General features: G+C 39.7%; 1 protein-coding gene across 4 annotated transcripts in view; it reads left to right on the top strand.

Moving 5' to 3' along the window:
• The window catches only part of gabrg2 (gamma-aminobutyric acid type A receptor subunit gamma2), a 51141-nt gene that overhangs the window by 16739 nt on the left and 15528 nt on the right, over window positions 1-18874 (top strand). For all 4 annotated transcript variants that reach the window (XM_020638310.3, XM_020638308.3, XM_020638309.3 and 1 more), the window contains exons 4-6: window positions 208-428; window positions 2453-2535; window positions 4643-4780. In XM_020638310.3, coding sequence (XP_020493966.1) covers window positions 208-428; window positions 2453-2535; window positions 4643-4780 — 442 coding nt within the window. The remainder of the gene's footprint in view (window positions 1-207; window positions 429-2452; window positions 2536-4642; window positions 4781-18874) is intronic.

Here is an 18874-nt window from a genome sequence, read left to right as displayed (position 1 = left end):
GCGTGCTTTTGCAGCCCACATTGAATCTGATCTCATTGCATCTTAGTTACAAGCCACAGATTGTTGAAAGCTCTAGTTGCAAACAATAATGTTTACGAGGTTTTTTTCCTCACAAACAGAGACTTTCATATCATATGTTTCGTTCAGCTTTAAGACTGAAGTTCAACATAAGCATTCTGGTAAAACTGTGTTTTTATCATTCCTCAGGAATACACCATCGACATCTTTTTTGCCCAGACTTGGTACGACAGAAGATTAAAATTCAACCACACAATGAAGGTTCTGCGTCTCAACAGCAACATGGTCGGGAAGATTTGGATCCCAGACACTTTTTTCCGCAACTCGAAGAAGGCCGACGCCCACTGGATCACCACGCCCAATCGCATGCTTCGAATTTGGAACGATGGTCGGATACTGTACACCCTCAGGTAAAACATGAGGGCTGCATGAGAAGAGTTAGTAATATCACTGGTTTAGGTACATCTTATATTTGTATGACTCGCTCTGTGAGTGATTGTGAGGCTGGGAGTTCTTCGCCTATAGTTATTTTTTTTTTAATTACACCAAAATGTTTGAATTGTCAGTAATTATTTTCTGAGCCATGTTGCACCTTTTTTAATGCAACATGATAAGAGAAAGCTCATGTTAATACAGATCTGGTAAAAACAAATACAACCAGCCACCATGCTCGCCCCAACCATTTATATGTTTTTACTGGACCTAAAACTAATAACTTTGCAGCATTTGAAATGCATTATAATCAGTTGCATGTCACAAAGGTGATTCATGCTCAAATTGGAATCCACCACAATTAGCCACGTAGGCTTGTAGAAGTACCAAACACTTTACAGCCTATCTGTATTAATGATTCATGGCTCTGATTATCCAGAAAAGGCCCTAGGCCATTTTAAATTTCTGCATTTTTAATTTGACATTAATTAGCCAGTAGGAACCTTGAATAAAGCAGTAGTCAGTAACAAGGGGACACTGGAACTACATTGCCCTTAACTGATGTTTTTAAAGGTAACAGTGCACGGACTATTTGGCTAAGAGGGAATACTTTTTATATATATATTTATCACTTTGGTTATGTATTATGCATGTGAATCTCTTTTCTGTAAACATATCTAAATAGAAAGGCCTCTTAAATACTACCAGGTTGTCTAGTGGTCCATTCTTGCTGTAAGAAGTCAAGAATTGAAGTAATTGGTTGCCCAAAAACCACATGGCTGCAAAGTTATTTGTAATTTTTTAACAGTTAATTCTAAGCAGGTAATCTAATTGGACATGAAGCATCCCATGAGTACTGATATAGAGTACAACAGCTCTGGGACTTTTTAACATGTGTATTACTCAGTCCCAGGTGTTATGCATACCATAAATGAAGATAACAGCAAACTGCCTGTGTCTAGATTAATCAAGATGGTACCTTTAAGTTAAGAAATAATTTAGATGCACAGTAGCTGGTCTGAGGTAGCGTGTAGAATTACACAAAAAGGCAGCAGTGCAGGAAAATGTTGGTCATGCTTGGCAACAGTCCAGTGCCTATGCAGTTGCAGAACTAGCAGTGCTGGTGTAGGAAAATGTTAAACAAAACAATGATCTGTTGTAACTTATTGCTGTGAACGTCTATTTTTAGCTTTTTAAAGCAATTTCACACTTGATGTTGTGCTGTTGTACCAAATACGAGCACGGTTATGAGTATTTTCAGACTTCAATATGTGGCCTCATACCTGAATCTGAATGACTGAAACACAGCCATGTTGATATTTATACAACATCACTCGCCCTCATTGATGTTCCTTTGGTGTAAAATGTTGAAGAAAAAAAGCACTTATAATGTGTCAACAGGAGGATTATTCAAAGGCAGTTATTAAGTGTGCTTATTATGGTGTTTAGCATGAGGTCATATATTCAGCAGACATTTACACCGACCGACCACGGTATATAATCAGTGGTAATATGAGAGAAGGTGAACTCTCCTGGACTCAATCGAGCCGTGATGGATGTTCTCCTATGCAGAACACTACCTCTCCACTTCATTAATTTGTTAAGGAACTCAGAATGTAACCACTGGTTAATTAGGATGGCCGCTGTGATTGGGAGGACAATGATACATGACAATGGTGCGTGCATGGATGGGTAGAATCGTTTAAGGTCATTCTCTCATTAAGGGGAAGTTTAATGACTTTGCCTTCAAAGTCCCTCAAGTGTGAGAAGAAGACAACGGGCGCATTGCTGTGAAAAACATCAAATTAGCTGAGTGAATTTCTAATGAATAATATTGCTGTCAATACCAATGAGGTTAGAGGTTTAATTCTGACTTTTCTGTTCCACTTGCTAACTTAGCCTAATCGTTTGTGATATACTGGTATTTATTTGAACATATTTGAAATACTGATGTACATTCAAAGCAACTGAGTCAGTAAATGTAAATATTGTGTCCCTGCAGGTTGACAATCGACGCCGAGTGCCAGCTTAAACTGAACAACTTCCCAATGGATGAGCACTCGTGTCCCCTGGAGTTTTCAAGCTGTAAGTTTGGCCATATGGTGACACCCCACATCTTACTCCTCCCCCCTCTGCCTCACTCTCACTCTCAAACAAACGCACACACCAACACTGTGGCCATAAAAAGCCACGTATGAACCAAGCAACACAACAAAGACATCACATAGGGATTCATTATGCAACAGGCAACATGGAGGTATTCATTCTATGTTTTTTTTTTTTTTTAAGGACGCCCTTAAGGCCAATATAATCCTATGGAAAAAAGTAGTATTAATATGCATGTATAGGTTGAAGAGATTTATGCACATACGCATGCGAAATATGTTCAGAATAAAATGCTCACACAGAATTCAAACGTTATTTCCGTCTGAGAAGAGCTCTCTTCTTGATTATTAATATGTATTTATGTGTTACAATAAGATGTGAACAGAAACATTTATAAAACCATTCATTCATATTATGCTCTGGCACTCAGCAAAGGGCTTTAATAATAGATGTTTCATTGCCAACGTGACCAAAGGCAAAGCACTGATTGATTCCCCTACATTTTATCAATACTGCTACAAAAGACATTTCAAAAAAGTGACAGGAGTCCAAATGAGTCAGTTCCTGCGTGTGCCGAGTGTTTGGGGGGGGAGGGGGGGAGGGCACTAAGTTATGCTAATGAGGCCGCTATGGACCCACAGAGAGATGCACCGTGGGATATTCTCCAGAGAGACTGCTTCTTAAATAGCTCCAGAGAAACAAGAAAAAAAGAGAAACCAAGGGGGTAGCAGGCCTAAAAATGGAACAGAGGCAACGATTTAAAATGTGATGAGAATCCGTGGATGTTTGAAGAACTTTGAACATCGCTTGATGTACAGCAACATGAGCTCCAGAGGCATTAGGCAGAGCAGTGCGCTGCAAATTTATCACGTGGCATATTGTCTCAGCACGTGCCACACACAGATACAAAGAATTGAAGATTTCTAGTTCAACCTCTTTTGCTCCTTGGACTGTCTGCGGGACTCGCAGATTTGATGAAACTGTTTCAAGTGATAGAATGACTTAGAGCTCCATGTGTTGAAGTTGTATATCCAGTTTCTTATAAATGTAGATCCTTTTTAATGTTTTAATTAAAGACACTGTTTTGACAAGAGCAGAGCTATTTTCCAAAGTGAATTTCAGACGTTTTGTCTAGCTTCCCGGCACGACATTTGAATCAATAAGAGGTCCAGGCAGTGATGTGTGTCTGGCTGAGCATAATGTGGCAAACAGGGTAGATCCTTCCATCCTCTGCCTCTCTAAGGTTTAGTATTACTGGATGTCTGAGAGCACTTTAGTCGTAGAGCCATTTAAAGTTTGCACCGAGGAAGTTTCATGTGTGCATTATTCAAGCCACTCCCTCCCTCAACGGCTGCACACAGCTCATCATTACAGAGCACCAGACTGCAGACTGCAACTGAAAGGAGCTGAAGATCATTACAGTCGGTCTTTACACCTGGAGCAGGAGAGATTTAGTCAGGTCCATTCACAGGAGCAGGAGGCCAGTTCTCTATTGTATTTTTTATTAGTTTAAAAGAAGGTCAACTATGGCTATTTTTTTATTTTTTATCTTTGATACAAGACAAAATCTCAATGCTAACGAACACGATTTAATGATGATAATTCATTTGCTCCTCTAATTGAATCACTATCAAACATGTTATATCGTTGTCATGAATCTCACAAGCAGAGAGCAGCCTCTTGAGGTAATAGAATGACTAAACCCATATCTAGCATTGAAACAATCTAGTAATTGTTGTTTTGAAGTCAAATCAGGACGACAGAGAGCACGCTTTTTCCCCACAGATGGACTAGATATTTTTTCCACATTTTGTGCTCATGTCTGTTATATAATCATTGTTTAATGATGCAGTTTGTTTACACACTAGCTTGCTGACGTTGTTGGTATACAGATTACACTGAAAGAAAACACATAGTGCTCTATGGTTTGTTACCCAACACTTAGGGTCTTAAGATTTTTCCAAAAGGGAGGAATGTGAGTCTTTGAAAATCCTTTAACGACTCTCCTCTCCTCTTCTCTCCTCTCCTCTCCTCTCCTCTCCTCTCCTCTCCTCTCCTTGTGTAACCCCTGTTCTTTCCCTCTCAGATGGCTACCCCAGAGAGGAAATTGTGTACAAGTGGAAGAGGAGCTCAGTCGAGGTCGGGGACATTCGCTCCTGGAGGCTCTACCAGTTCTCCTTCGTTGGCCTGAGGAACACCACAGAGATTGTCAGGACTGTCTCAGGTAAGAACACAAGCTGTTCTTCTTTCCCAATAAACCTCTCACTTAGTCAGCACACACTGACTGAAAACACATGTGCTTCACCAGTGACATCCTGCGTGTCGCATTTTTTTTCAGTCATGTGTGAAGTGATCTTGGGAACACATGATTGCTGCAACCAAACAGGGCCTCTATGGGTGTTGCATGACACGACACTCCTGCCGTGCTTGATAGATTTAATCTGATGGAGGAAGCAGCGTGCAGGTGGAACCATCCTAATGTGATGATAAAGTAGAATTGTATAAATGAAAGTCCAACAGGGAATGTTAATATTATTATAAGGCTGCACCGCGCATGCCTGGGACTCTAAACACATCACAAAATAGGATTAGTCTCTTTCATTGACTCTCTGGAAATGTCCCTTCACCTTTAAAGTCTGATTTGTGAACAATCACAGCATCTCTGCTGACTGATTGGTTTGAATGTTTTGCTCAAGGTTACAACATGAAATATTAGAGAGAAAAAAAAAAGCAATAAGCCAGCCGGGCTTTAAAGAGAATGGGAAAAAAAACATTGTTTGCTTAGAAGTAATGCCTGAAACACACCTATGAATAATCAAGACATTTATTAAAACCTATGTGCAGTATTTAATGCTATTCTACCATGTACTTAAAACCACACACTGCATAGTTTATATAGGGCCCTCAGTTCTATGTATTTTCTTTTCATACAAACATTTTTCAAAGGGTTGTCAGTTATTGTTTGTCCCTCATGAAAAACACCTTTTTTTTTTAGAATTCTTTGATCATAAACTGTTCCTCGTGTCTAAAAGTCTGAATCTTTAAGAAGGAATGTTGAATGTCTGATGGTTGTAATATCTTAACTGCTTATTTTAACTCTTCCTGAGGGTGTTTAGATTGTACCAGGACCTTCAGTACAGTTTAGAACCACTAATCCAAATCTTCGCTGTGAAGCTGCCTGTTGGAGGGACTCTAGAATAAATCTTATTGAAAAGATCTGATTTATGGAATACAATTATACTTTGAAGCAATTTATTTTAGTTAGATTGGAGGGAGAGATAAGACATTAAGCAGTACAAATCACCTGATGGAACATATTCGCATCGATCACTTTGCATGTCTCAAATTACACACTGATCCTCCACATAAAATTGTTGAAATAAACGCTAGTGACTAGACAATTGTAGCCTTTTTTTTTTTTTTTTTTACATAATTGTAAGCTGGGGGATGTGCATAATTCATCCATTAGTTTAATCAAAAGCTGGCTGGATTCCATTCAAATGGTGCAGGAATGGGAGTTTTTGCTTGAGGACGAACAGCTGCTTTCCCAGTGACAGGGCCATAACCATTTTTCCATGCACATGTTTATTTGTCTTCATAATGCATAATGTCTTAATGCTTTCCAATTAATTGTTAATATTTTTTCACGTGTCTGTGGTGTGACTCCAAGAAAAACTATTGCAGAGATCAACTTTGGCCAAAAGAGAGTTTGTTCTCACTAGAGCAGCTGCTTTAATTTAAAATGAGAATCTATTGTACTTGTACAGGAACCATAATATAGCCTACTGTTACTACACTTTGATATGAAGCCATTTTTGGTATTCATATGGGCACAACTTACAACATTATAATTCATTAAAGGAAGAATGTGCAACTTTTTGATCCAGTAGATTGCTCTTTAGTTATCTTGTAGCTTCACACTGCGTGTACATTTACACAGAATGACCGTGATCTAAAAACGCTTACATGACATTATGACAAACAGTGAGTATGTTATTCTTGTTTCTCCAGTCCTTGACTAAAACAGATTTTATAGACATGAGGAGGAGTCGGCCGTCCCGTCCATGTGTATGATGTAAACACAGCTCTGACAACAACACATCCAGCGGGACTCATGCTTCTCAGTCATTGTAGACAGTCATGACTCAGAGAGACATTTGCATACAATATACTTGATTTTTGCTATATTTATGTGTAAAATGTCCCACATTCTTCTTTTAAAATGGAAAAGCATATATATATATCCTCTACAAATAACAGGGTGAAGGTTGCAATCTGTTTTGCTTCAACTCAATCTCCTTTCAAAACGAGTTATTCAATGTATCCTAATCTCTCCGTTATGTGCGTATTGATCAGCAGGGGATGTTTTTTTGGCTGTGCTCCATCTGTTTGGAATATACTATGGGCTGAGAGGCTACAGAAAGTAAAGTTATTGTGTCAGACATTTGCACAGGGGTCATTATTCTTACGATGATTTGCAGCTCAGCATGTCTAGTCGTTTAGTGTATTGCTTTCCTTTCACATTAAAAGCCTGTTTGGAGAGAAGCACATCCTGCAAGCTGTAATAAGGAGGCGTAGTGGAGTGAAAGGACTTCTGCTCAGCTTTTGATGCTTTTTGAAATCGTCAAGGGTGCTTTACATTGTGATTCAGGTCCAGCTTTATGGCATACATGGAAATGAATGTTCAGCCTACTTTCTGAATTGACATACAGTGTTTTGGTAGCTGTGGTACTCATACTTTTTCTTACCCTGGAGGAGTAACAAAGGAGATGACGTAGATATTGTTTTTGGAGTGTTTGCTGAGGGAGAAAGCTGCTGTCATTGTAAGGTAACACTGTGTTTACTACTTTGACAGTTTAACCTCATTAAAAAGTATAAAACTCATGCCAGAAATGATGGTTGTCAGTCCTGTGAGTTGTGTTTGTTTTGTTTTGCATGAAGTTGCACTAAGCTGTATGTTTCCTGTATCAGGGATCTTATATAGTTTAATCCAAAAAATCACAGCACTAGTTTAATGTAGTTACATAGATGAAAGTGAAATTATTTTCATGGGTGGCCAATACGCTGAGCTGGGGCCAAAACACACAGAAACACGCTCGTATGCACTCGAACACATCACAGCTATGGGAATAACTGAGTTCACCCAGTCGTTCTATAATTCGCCCCAATTCTGGAGTGTCACTTCTACGTAAGGCTCAGCACGGCTCAGGGAGGCAGGGAGTATTTTGGCATGTACAGAACATGTGCATTGTGCAACCAAATGCTTGAACTGCACCGTTGCAAGGTGATTTAGAAAAAAAAAATGTTCTTTTTGTTTTAATCAAAACAGTTTTCAAGAGACAACATGAAAAGGCAATCTGCGTAGGAGGATGAGCTGGAGTGGAGAATTTGCAGCGTCCTCTCTCTCTCTCTCTTTCTCTCTCTCTGATCTGGTTTGTTATTCCCACCAACAGCCATCTGCTCTCTTGTCAGAGCAGAGAACCTTGACTGTGGCTAAGAGACCTCTTGTCTCATTTTGCAGTCAGTTTGGGTATCTGACCTGCTTCGTGATTCATGAACACAACATCTGTCTCAAAAAGCAGTCAGTTAGGGCCTCATAATTACGCAGTCATCTCGAGCACTTGTCGTGTAGTTAGTGTGCTGGAAATGGGCAAGTTTTTCTTAAAATGCTGTGTCATTGTGAGATCCTATTTTGCATTTTAAGTGTGGACATATTCTAATGAACACACTTTTACTAGTGATTTAGATCATTCCGGTGTACTACTGCTATCACGCAGTGCGTTCTCGACAATCACCTTTCTGCCTTTTTAGTACTACAGTCTGGTGCTTTTAAGATAAGAAATTAATTTGCACTTTTAAATTTCTTCCTGCAGTCAGTGGGCAAAGAATCTTGTTTGACTTATGTTTGTAATTCTTTTGAATATAATTCCTGACTGTATCCTATAGCATTTATATTTAAGGTCAAACATTCATTTAAGTTATATCCAAAAAAAATGTGTGCGTATATGTTTTCTCATGCTGTGATCCACACTATGATAAGGTCGTTTTAAACTATAAAGGGTGCAAATTTGTGTTAAATAGTTCAAATATTGGTTTTATATATATATATATATATATATATATATCTTCAGTACACTGACCTGTGAATGATGCTCGGAACAATGCTGCACTTTCTAATCTTGGTTGCTGTACCGAGCACTGAGCTGTGAGACCGTCCTCCAACCAGACGACCCTGGGGCCAAACTCTCCTTCTGCTGCGTACATCACTGCATTGTTCAGGAGCAAGACACTGAATCCCTGCCAGCTAAAGGGTTCTGTGTCTTTGCCCTGCCACTGTAAGGCTAAAGTTAGATACTGTTATTTTACTCTTTTTTTTAGGTTCAAGCGCTATGCTGCATCACCATCAGTGAAAGCGAGATGAAACGGGTCAGGTGAGGCAGCAGAGGGATGCGTAAACGTAAGCGAAGCAGACAGGTGAATTGGCCCGATCCTGACGACTGAAGCAAATAGTCAGAAGTAGAGCTTCTCTTTCATAGCATGAGACAAGGCGATGTCTCCTAGGCTTAGCTTGTCTCAGTTCTGTTCTCCCGAGTTAATATATCTGTATTCATCGTCTGTTTGCATATTGAATACAAAATGCTGCATGATTATAGAACAATCGAGAGATACCTTAAGTAAAGGGGTGCTGGGGCAGTTAGATGCCATCTGCTGCCTTGATGCAGTGGTGCTGTAGGTTTTTTTTTTTATAAAGGCGATGTCTGTTTTTATTTATTCTCTCTTCCCTCTCTCAGCCTGTGTCCAAAGACTTGCTCTCTTAACATGTCACTTCACATCAGGACTGCCTGCACTGCCTGGAAGCCTATACCTGAACTTACAAACGCACACACACACAATCACATGGCTAGACTATATATATATATATATATCACTGTTCTATGACAAGCAGCGGGCAGAATACAGAGAATCTCAAAGAGATAGAGAGGAGGTGAATGTGGGACAGCCGAGCACTAGGTGCACAGCTGACGTTGCTTGAAGTTAACCCCTCAGTGGCTTGGTTCAGCTTGATGCTGGGAGCTGTGTTCCCACCCATCTGCCAGGCTGGAGTTCAGGGATGATCATCAGAGTGCAGACGAGGGCAAAGAGGAAGAGCGAGAGAGAACAGAGGAGGAGGAGGAAGAGGAGCAGACACATGGTAGAGAAGGGGGAAGGGAATGAAATGATGGGTTTAATGTAATTGATGTTTTATTTTGAGGACATTAGTCTGACTTACAATCAAAGCAACACTCATAAACTTCAACTCCGGTTAGATCACTGTTAGTTTTCAAATGATAAGAAAACTAGAAGAGGGTTTGTTTCATAACTTAAAGAAATGATACATTTCATTTGTTAGAGCTGTAGTGACTTGGATCCGATCGCAGAGCTTTTTATTTTTAATAAACTGAAAACAACCATGATCAACATTTGATCTGTTTACAGTAGAGAGGTTATTAATAAAGACAAGATAGAGCTGAAATTAAAGTTGATAGGTTAATAATTAAACAACATAATAATGTAACAAAATACGGATACTAATGCATTATCTGTCATTTCATGAAATCTAACTGGGGTTAATGCTAGCAATGCTAGTTTTAAACATACATGGTAAAACATTGGGATACTGGTTTGTATTTATCACTGTCTCTGATATTTACCTTCATAGCACTTTTTGAACATTTAACTTTATCACTAAAAAATATATTTTTTAAAACGATCATCTCTTTATTTAGAAACCAAGAGTGTTTTTCAAGTGAATGGATGTTTTCTTGTAGTCGATTGCAAATATTTGATTGATAGAGAGGTGGTAACAGGAGATAAATTGTGATGGTGGAACTAAGATGAATGAGTGATGAGTTTTAGTCTCTTTGTCTTAAGCCACTAAATAATGTAGCCAGTGTGCTGCGTTTTCATGAACTATCAGATGTTGTCTCACAGATCTATCCGCAGTCGTTAACCATCTTTCTAGAGCACGAGGAATAAATGATCTTAAAAAAGCATAGCAAGAAGCTTCTCCTTCTAAGCTTCGAGGGAATTGATGCCATGTGCTGTCTTTCTTTTCTGTCTTTGCAACCAGCATCCCTCTCCCAGCAGGCAGTGGTTTTCTTTTAGTAAGATGTGAGATAGTTGATTCCATGTCCTTTGAGCCTAACATGTACGCTATGTGCATTAGATAGTATTCGGAGTGCTTAGGTCTGTGCCCATGCATCAATGCATGCTCCTGTGTGTCCATTTGCCTGCATGCCCGTTTCAGTGTGCTCTCCGCTGGTTCTGGCCTTTTTTTATGTATTGAAAGCTATTCTTAGAGTGACCTTCCAAAAGCCATGGCGTGCAGCCCTGTTGTCTGTGTGCGCCCGCCTGTGTGATTCAGTTTGAGTGGAGAAAGCCTAGGGACACATCAGTGGCCCTCTCCCGATTACAGAGCTCCACAGTTTGCAGATGAGTCTTTGATGTGGCGAATCTGGAGGCATTGTGGTTGAAAGGAAGTGACCCGATGAGCGGAAACAGTCAGCAAAAAAACACACACATATACGTATATATATATATAAAACTCTCATGTAAGCACAGTCACTCTATGACAAGCCAACGGATTTCCCTTATAGCATGGCAGAGTGTGTTGTTTTGCTATCTTTAGGCACTCAGGGCTACGGATGGAGACTAAGACCATAATTTAATCCTCAGCTGCACTCCTACACACTCTTACGCACAACAAGAATAAATACAGTTCTGCTGCAGCAACATAACGGAAGGGAAAAGATTCACATGAAAAAGATGGAGTCCTTAGGATGTGAAACAATTTTTATCCCACCAAAGTGGAGCTTCCTTTTCTCCATTCTTATTTTTCAGATTTTTGGTCTTAAAAACAGAGTAGTTGTCGAAGAAAAGAACTGTAAAATGGTTGTTGTGACATTGAGGTGTTATTTCAGAAGTAAGTAAGGATTCATTTAGTTTCATGAATATGTGATGTCACAGCACCACCAAGCAGAAACGCTGTTCCTTGAAGCAAATCCACTTAAAAGAGGACTGGGACATGCGTGTGGCAATATTGTCTTGGCGTTAGGAGGTTTGCGAAAGCCCCAAATGCCGTCGTTGTAACGGTCACATCAAATAAAAAGTTTAATAGAAATCCAAAGCAAATTAAAGGGAAAATGTTATCAAATCCCTCGGAATAAAAAAAACAAAAAATGATGCCACCGAGACAAGAATGCTTGTCACCACCCGCCTGGTTTAATCAAGAAAAAAGATGGAGGGAGACAAAAAGCAATAACAGCTAAACATCCCAATTCTTTTTTTATTGTTGCGGAGACATCGCATCCCTGATCAAATGAAACACCTGCAAACTCTGGAACATAGTGTGTGAAATTATTCCGGTTTGGAGTGCATAAATTGTTTTGATGAGTAACACTTCATCCTCAGAATGGATCACCGATATGTAAAGAGAGATATGCAGAACCATATGGAGGCGGACCAAATATGCATTCCATGGATCACATCACAAGTCTTTTGTATATTTTATATGAAGCTTTTCGCAGATGCTTTGTTGTATGATGCATTTAATTCAAAGCCTATCCAATCAATATTTGATGAAACATATTAAAATCAGACACAGGGGTAAAATGAAATACAACACAACTGCTGCATAATCTGTAATCCACGACTTTATACGGCTGAATATGAAAATAATAATTTGATCCCAGTTGTAATACCTTGCAGCTATTTATCAGAGGACTTTCAGTCATTTTTGGTGAAGGAAAAAGGTTAAGAAGTGCGGAAACAATGCACTAAACGTTGTGGATATAAAAGCTGCTGTCTCTAATCTTTCTCTTTCAGCCCCTTCTCTCTTTCTGGTGTGTTTTCCCCCTTTGCTTCTAGGTGATAGTTGTGATGGGCAGGTATGGGAGGAAAAAAGCTCTGACTCAGCCAGAATCCTCCTTTTGTGAAGTTAAATACCAATTTACGCTCCTCCCCCATTCTCTACGCACACACACCATCCCGCCCTATACACTAAAGGCATTCACATCTAGTGTCTGCTCCACACAAACCCCCCCCCCCCACAGCCCTTCCCCACTCTTCCCACTCTACACCGTCTCCACTCTCGGGAAAAAGATCTTATTGTTTTTCTTTTTTTTTCCCAAGCCCGGTGTATTCCTGTGCCCTATTTTCTACCCCAGCCCCCCTCTTTCCTCGCTCTTTATCTCTCTCTCTCTCTCTCTCTCTCTCTCTCTGGATCTCTCTCTTAGTTGACAGTCTAATAAGCCAGTAATTAAAACCTGAAAACAGGAACTGGTGATAGGCCATAGGAGAAGATATTGCGCTGGGAAAATAAGGCTCTTGCTTTCCTCCCCATCGACCACCACCTGCATATAAAAGAGCGCCTGTGGTGCAAAGCAGAGCAGCCCAGATTTGGAGAAATTGATTTTCTTGTTGTCTTTGTGGTAATGTCAGATTGTCAGTCCTCTCAGTGTACAGGATAGATGTTTGTTCCATTTTTTTTTTTTTTTGGGGGGGGGGGGCACACCATGAAGCGAACGGGAATATGGATTGAAGGCAGTGACTGAAGGTCGGCATACAGAATAATTTTCAATATGGAAGAGAAGGCCGCGCACTTACTCAACTTAAACTTAAAGAGCAGATTACTAAAGCTAATCCTGTTGTCTTTTTAATGATCGCAAACCGTTCCATAGCACAACGGTAGTTGTAAGATGAGTTTCAGGATGATTAACTAGGGCACTTGAATATATTGACTACACGATTAAAGCCATCTAATTTGAAAAAGAGATGAAAGCTGGGGAGAGCCAGTGGATGTAAATAAGTGGTTGTTGTTAGCTCTTGTTTTTGAGATGAGTTGCCAGTAGGAAAAGATGGAGGTCATGGGTTAGAGAGATGCAACGATTAAAAAGAAATGGAGAAAAGAGGATGGTCAACCAATACTAAAGCAGTTCAAATTCGGTCTCATTCATGCAGTGATTTAAGGTTTGTGTTATTCTTGACTTCTGCTTATGCAACTGTCATTGGAACCACATTTCTTATCTAAAAGTGTAAAGCAGACTAAAGTTACGTCTATGTTTCTGAGCCCTAGGTTCTATTTTGACTAGGGTATGGTTTGAGATTTGTCTGACCATTGCTTCATCTATCTACATTTATTATACTACAAATACTGTAAGTAGTGTCACAAATTGTTATGGCTAAATTATCTCGGAGTTGTTTTAGTTTTTCAAAAGAAAAATTGAAAATATTTTTTTATTAAATCAATCTCACTGTGTAACAATGGCTTCTGTAAATTGGCAGTTGTAACAATGAGCACTGAAGACTGAAGATGAATGAACACAATGTGTAATATACTGTGAGATAACTGTGTGTTGACCCAGCTCTGCTATACTGTAAGTAGAAGCAGAGTATTTGATAAATAAGAAGAAAAAACATATTGTACAATAATCTCAATCCCAACACGTGCATGTGCAGTCTTTTGAAGTAGACATACAAAAGTAAAATAAAGTACCGCGTTTGTGCAGGATTTACATTGATGCATATTGCTGATATGGTGATCACACTGGCAAGGGCTTAATTTAAAACATGAAGCAGGTATAGAAGCATTGCTCATACTGTAAGATAGCTCTCCTACACAAGTAGATGACGAGCAAGTATGCAGCTTTTAGAAAATACACAATATTTCTGTTAATGGTGTTTGTGTTCAATAAGTAACCAACAAAAAAACTCACATTGCATGGAGTCTAAACAGAAGGTATTCTCTACCTCACTCTAACAGTTTCCTCTCTATGAGTTGGACCGAGCTGCCTTCAATGCTCAAAGCAGTTCAAAGTTGATGCAACTCAGCGGAGCAGTTGCTCTTATGGCCGAGCCCTCATTGTGCAATAAAGAGTTATAAAGTTCTGTTCGAGGGTCCTAGATATTCGTCTCACTCAGCTTATTAGCCTTGTGTAATATTCTTCAACCCAGGGCTTCAAAGTAATTAACCACAAGAAAGAGAGTAGCGGTGGAACAGTCCGAGAGCAGCCGTGAAGCATTCTTGGTGGGTTAATATATTTCACAAGAGGCCAAATCTCAGAATATCAGTCAAAATGGATCAAGCAGTTTTCATAAATCAAATGACACTGTGTAAAGCATTTTCCTGAATTCTAAGGAAGCATTTAATACATATTTTTCTATTATTGCGGCAATAAAGCACAAGAAATACTGTCATACTTGACATTTTACCTTTTACTTCACCCGTCAATGAAAAGAGATGAGCGTCTTTTCCCTGTTCATATGCTAATGTATGTCACAGCTTCTTTAACATATCAGAGGCCTTTTATGAGTAAGTCAAGCATAGGATAAAATGTACATTACATGTCAAAGCTATGAAGGTGTTACCTGCAATGAAAACTCCTCATTAGTCTGCCTGAGAGGATTCTTTGTTAATCTTCATGCGAGGTAGCTGCGATCATGTCTGAACTGAAGGCCAGGCAGCATGTTTGAACTGGGAAAATAACTGTTTCTTTAAGAGTGCATGTTATTTTCTTGGAGTGCTTTTCTGGCAAAGCTTTGCGATTTCTCTGGTTTCTAAAAAAGAAACTGATATTAGTGGGAGCATGTGCAGGCATAAATCAGTGCTGTATTTTGGGGCATTTCAGTCAGCATGTTGAATCTGATTAATTAGATTTGAAAGCTTAAAAACCAGGGATCCAAAACTCTAATCTGGAAGAGCACAAAGCCATGAGCAATGATTGTCTTGGTTTTTCGCAGTGTTTGTCTGAGCTTATCCATCAAATCTGAATTTAATTTATATTGTTGTAATTGTAAAGACCACTAGATTTTGCCATTATGATAAAAAAATACCATGAGGATATCTTGCATTAGAGGACTTATTTATTTTTAGAACTTAAACGGACTAATGTAGAACTTAGAAGATGAGATGAAATAAATAGAAATCATATCTCCAGGTTTATGTTGTGTCAAATGTGTTCATTTTGTTTGTCATTCCTGGAAATGTAATAAATGAGCTTCACAACTCAATGAGTCAGAAGTACTTCCAGGTCACATATTCTGAAAAATACACTTTACCATGATTTTCTAGCACTAATATATGTCCCTAGCCTGTCTACAAACCCCCCAAATTAAGTATTTTGCCTGCTCCACTTTTAAGAAAATGTGTGCTCAAACAGACCGTTTGGATATTTTCCCTTCATGACATCACAAAGGGAAGTAACCCCTGCCCCAAGTTGCTGACACTCCCACAGCTAGGTGTTTGTTCTGCTCTCTGAGTCCACCTTCTCATCTTAAACAATTGGGTATGGTGCAAGGAAGCCTAAGCCCTTCCAGAGAGGCGTGGTCAGACACAGAAACAGCCTGTTCTGAGTTGGGCTGAAATAGAGGGGTTTATAGGCATGATCAAATACTGGATCAGAGTGGATCTCAAGCTAGAATTCAAAGACGTGTTTTAGGGAGCTCTGAGACTTATTTAAAGTGGTTAAAAAGTAGTCGCCTAAATCATACCTTTAAGACCATCTTGTTTAAAAGTTAAAATAATAGGAACCAAAAAAACATAGAATAACAGTTTTTTTTCTGTTGTCATGATTCCTCAATAGGGGAGCTTGTTGACGAACCCACAGGCAAATGTAAAGATTGTATCTAAACTGTAGTTTCCTATCACTGCCTTAAGAGTATTTCTATCCTCCATTGTTCTTTCTTAACATGAATTAAACAGAACTAATTTGAATAACAACTCCTCTTTCCTTTTGGGGAAGCACAAGTGGTACAAATAAGTGTGTGCTGTGACTGTTTAGTGAAGACAAGCCCTGTCACCTGGCCAAAACAAGGAAACAAATAAGTCCCAAGAGCTGATACATTAAACATGGGGTGAGGAGCGTGAGCTACATTTTAGGACATGGAGCTTATGTAATGAGTGAGAATCGCATCTGTGAGTGTGTGAATAAGAAATAATGAAGCCATTTTTAGACAAGGTATGCTGGAACACAATGATAAAATGAAGCGAGACGGAAAGAGAAGACAGAGAAGAGGTTTGTAAAGGTGTCAGCTTTTTTTTAAGTATTATATGGCATGTTGGAAACAAACTAGGAGATGATAGGTAGAGAAAAAAAATGTGGGTTTGTGGGGTGAAATAGAGAAAAGATAGTAAGTGCTGTTTTTTCATGGAAGTAACTGAGACTGGATAGCAAACTGGGCCAAAAAAGCAACTTTCTTTTTCTCTATATGGTCATTTTTGTCTTGTATTTTAATGAAGTATCACTGAAGAACAATTAAAACCAGGCCATAAGGTGGTAAATGCATTTTATACAACCCCCATGGCTGGGGTTGTGTGTGTGTGTGTGTGTGTGTGTGTGTGTGTGTCGGGGGGGGGGGGGGGGGGGGTCAACAGAAGCCCATTGTTTTTAATTGGAACCTGCTTTTCTAATCTGAACTTCTCCTAAAGTCTTTAAATAATAGTAAGAAAAACAGTTGTGGCAGCTACTTACTATCTGTCATAAATCCTCTAAACAGCCTTGCTCTCAATAATTTGAGAGCTATTAGCGTGTCTGAGGGAGGGATAATCATCTGTCTCCGTCACATTGGCTACAATGTTAACAACAAGGCAATCAAACTCTGCGGCCTCCTGTCTGCTGTTTAATCACACTGCTGTGTTGCCGCAGTTACTCACCATGACAATACTGTGCCTTGTTTGCTGTGACATCATCTCGCCACCCTCTGTCGGGTAGGAAAATCAGCAGTAGCCTGTGGAGACAAAAATGCAAAAAGGAACTGGTTAATCACTGGCACACAGCCCCGAGTCATGTCACAGAAAGTGGTGACTTAACATTTTTCTGTAAGTATGGTTGACCCTGGCAAGCAGCCGGGGCATCGCCCAGGTCATTAGCAGAGCTCCCGTGTCTCTCTCACACAAACACACATGCACGGGAAGCAACCCGCTGTCACCTCTGATACAGATGACCCCTGACAGGAGAGGAGCTCAGTGAGGCAGCCTGTCAGCCGCTCTGCTATGTGTCTGGCTCGTCTCCCTTCAGCGGACATCCAGCATGTGCCTCAGGTCTCTCCTCCTCGTCCATATCCACAGCAATTTACGGTCTGGCTGCCAGAACAATCATATTCTCGTGTGACAGGTTTTTTTTTTTTTTTTTCTTTCCTTCAGGTCAGCAGTCTTGAATAACCATGTTTTACTCCTACAAACTCCCCGGTGGCTTCACTGCAATAATGTACAGCCATATTCCCTCACGCAGTTTCACAAATACGGAATGTTAAAACAATTTCTGCTCTCTCATAATGAGAAAACATCAGTCTTTTTCTTGTTTTTTTTCACCCAATAGAAGGCTCATACTGCAAGACTGATCTCTCCCCCCCCTCCCCCCAAACCTCCTCTGCTGTGAGTGTGTGTGAGCGTGTCTAATTCCGTTGAGTGTGTTGTCTCTGCGGCTTTTAACAACAAAGCATCGCTGTTTTCTGATGAACGATCATCCCCGCCAAGTTTTTTATTGCTTTCCGTAGATTACATCAGCTTGTAGTAAATGGTTTTTGCCAGGGAAATGTGTGATCCTAATAAGAGTACTTTAAACCATATCTCAAGACAAACAATAGTCTTGAGCTGTTGCATGGTTGATTTTTTTTGCCCACAGCTGTCATCAGCATTTTTCATTCATGAATTAAAAACCCGAAAGAGACGAATTGAATTGATAGCGATGTAATTATAGCAGTAAGAAGATAGGATTGTAGGAAATTTGGACTTTTTAGGAATCTTGATGATAAAGAAGTAAAGGGAAAGAGCAGCAGCCAATTTGGGGGAGTGTACGTACTGGATGATGGAAAGAAATAAACACATGAAGTAGAACTGATGATTATGAAAGAGTTATCTGCCAAAAGAATCACACGGCACGTGGGCGTTGTATGAAAGAAGTGAAAGGCTGTGAGATCATCGCATTGTGTTTGACAGTGTCTTTTTGATATATATAGATTCAACCTTAGTGGTAACAGCCTTGAAAGAAAAAGGAGCGCTTTCTTTGGACCTTGTGAAGATCAAGTGTGAACAATCTTGCAAACACACCCTCATCTGTTGGCGTTGACAGATGGGGAGCTTTAGCTGAGGTTAGACGGAGGGCTCCCATTAGGAGGAAGGCAGCCATGGAGGCTTTGGAAGATTTGATATTCCAGCTGCAGTTTTATGTTGAATAACGGGGACCTATTTTCCCACACACATGCATACCAGCGTACATATAGGGACATGTCTTCTTATTAACCAAACAACTATTACACGACAGGAGCAAAACATGTCTTCAGA

This window comes from Labrus bergylta, chromosome 14, assembly GCF_963930695.1.
Source record: "Labrus bergylta chromosome 14, fLabBer1.1, whole genome shotgun sequence".
Taxonomy (NCBI): domain Eukaryota; kingdom Metazoa; phylum Chordata; class Actinopteri; order Labriformes; family Labridae; genus Labrus; species Labrus bergylta.
This window is presented reverse-complemented; position numbering and strand designations above follow the sequence as displayed.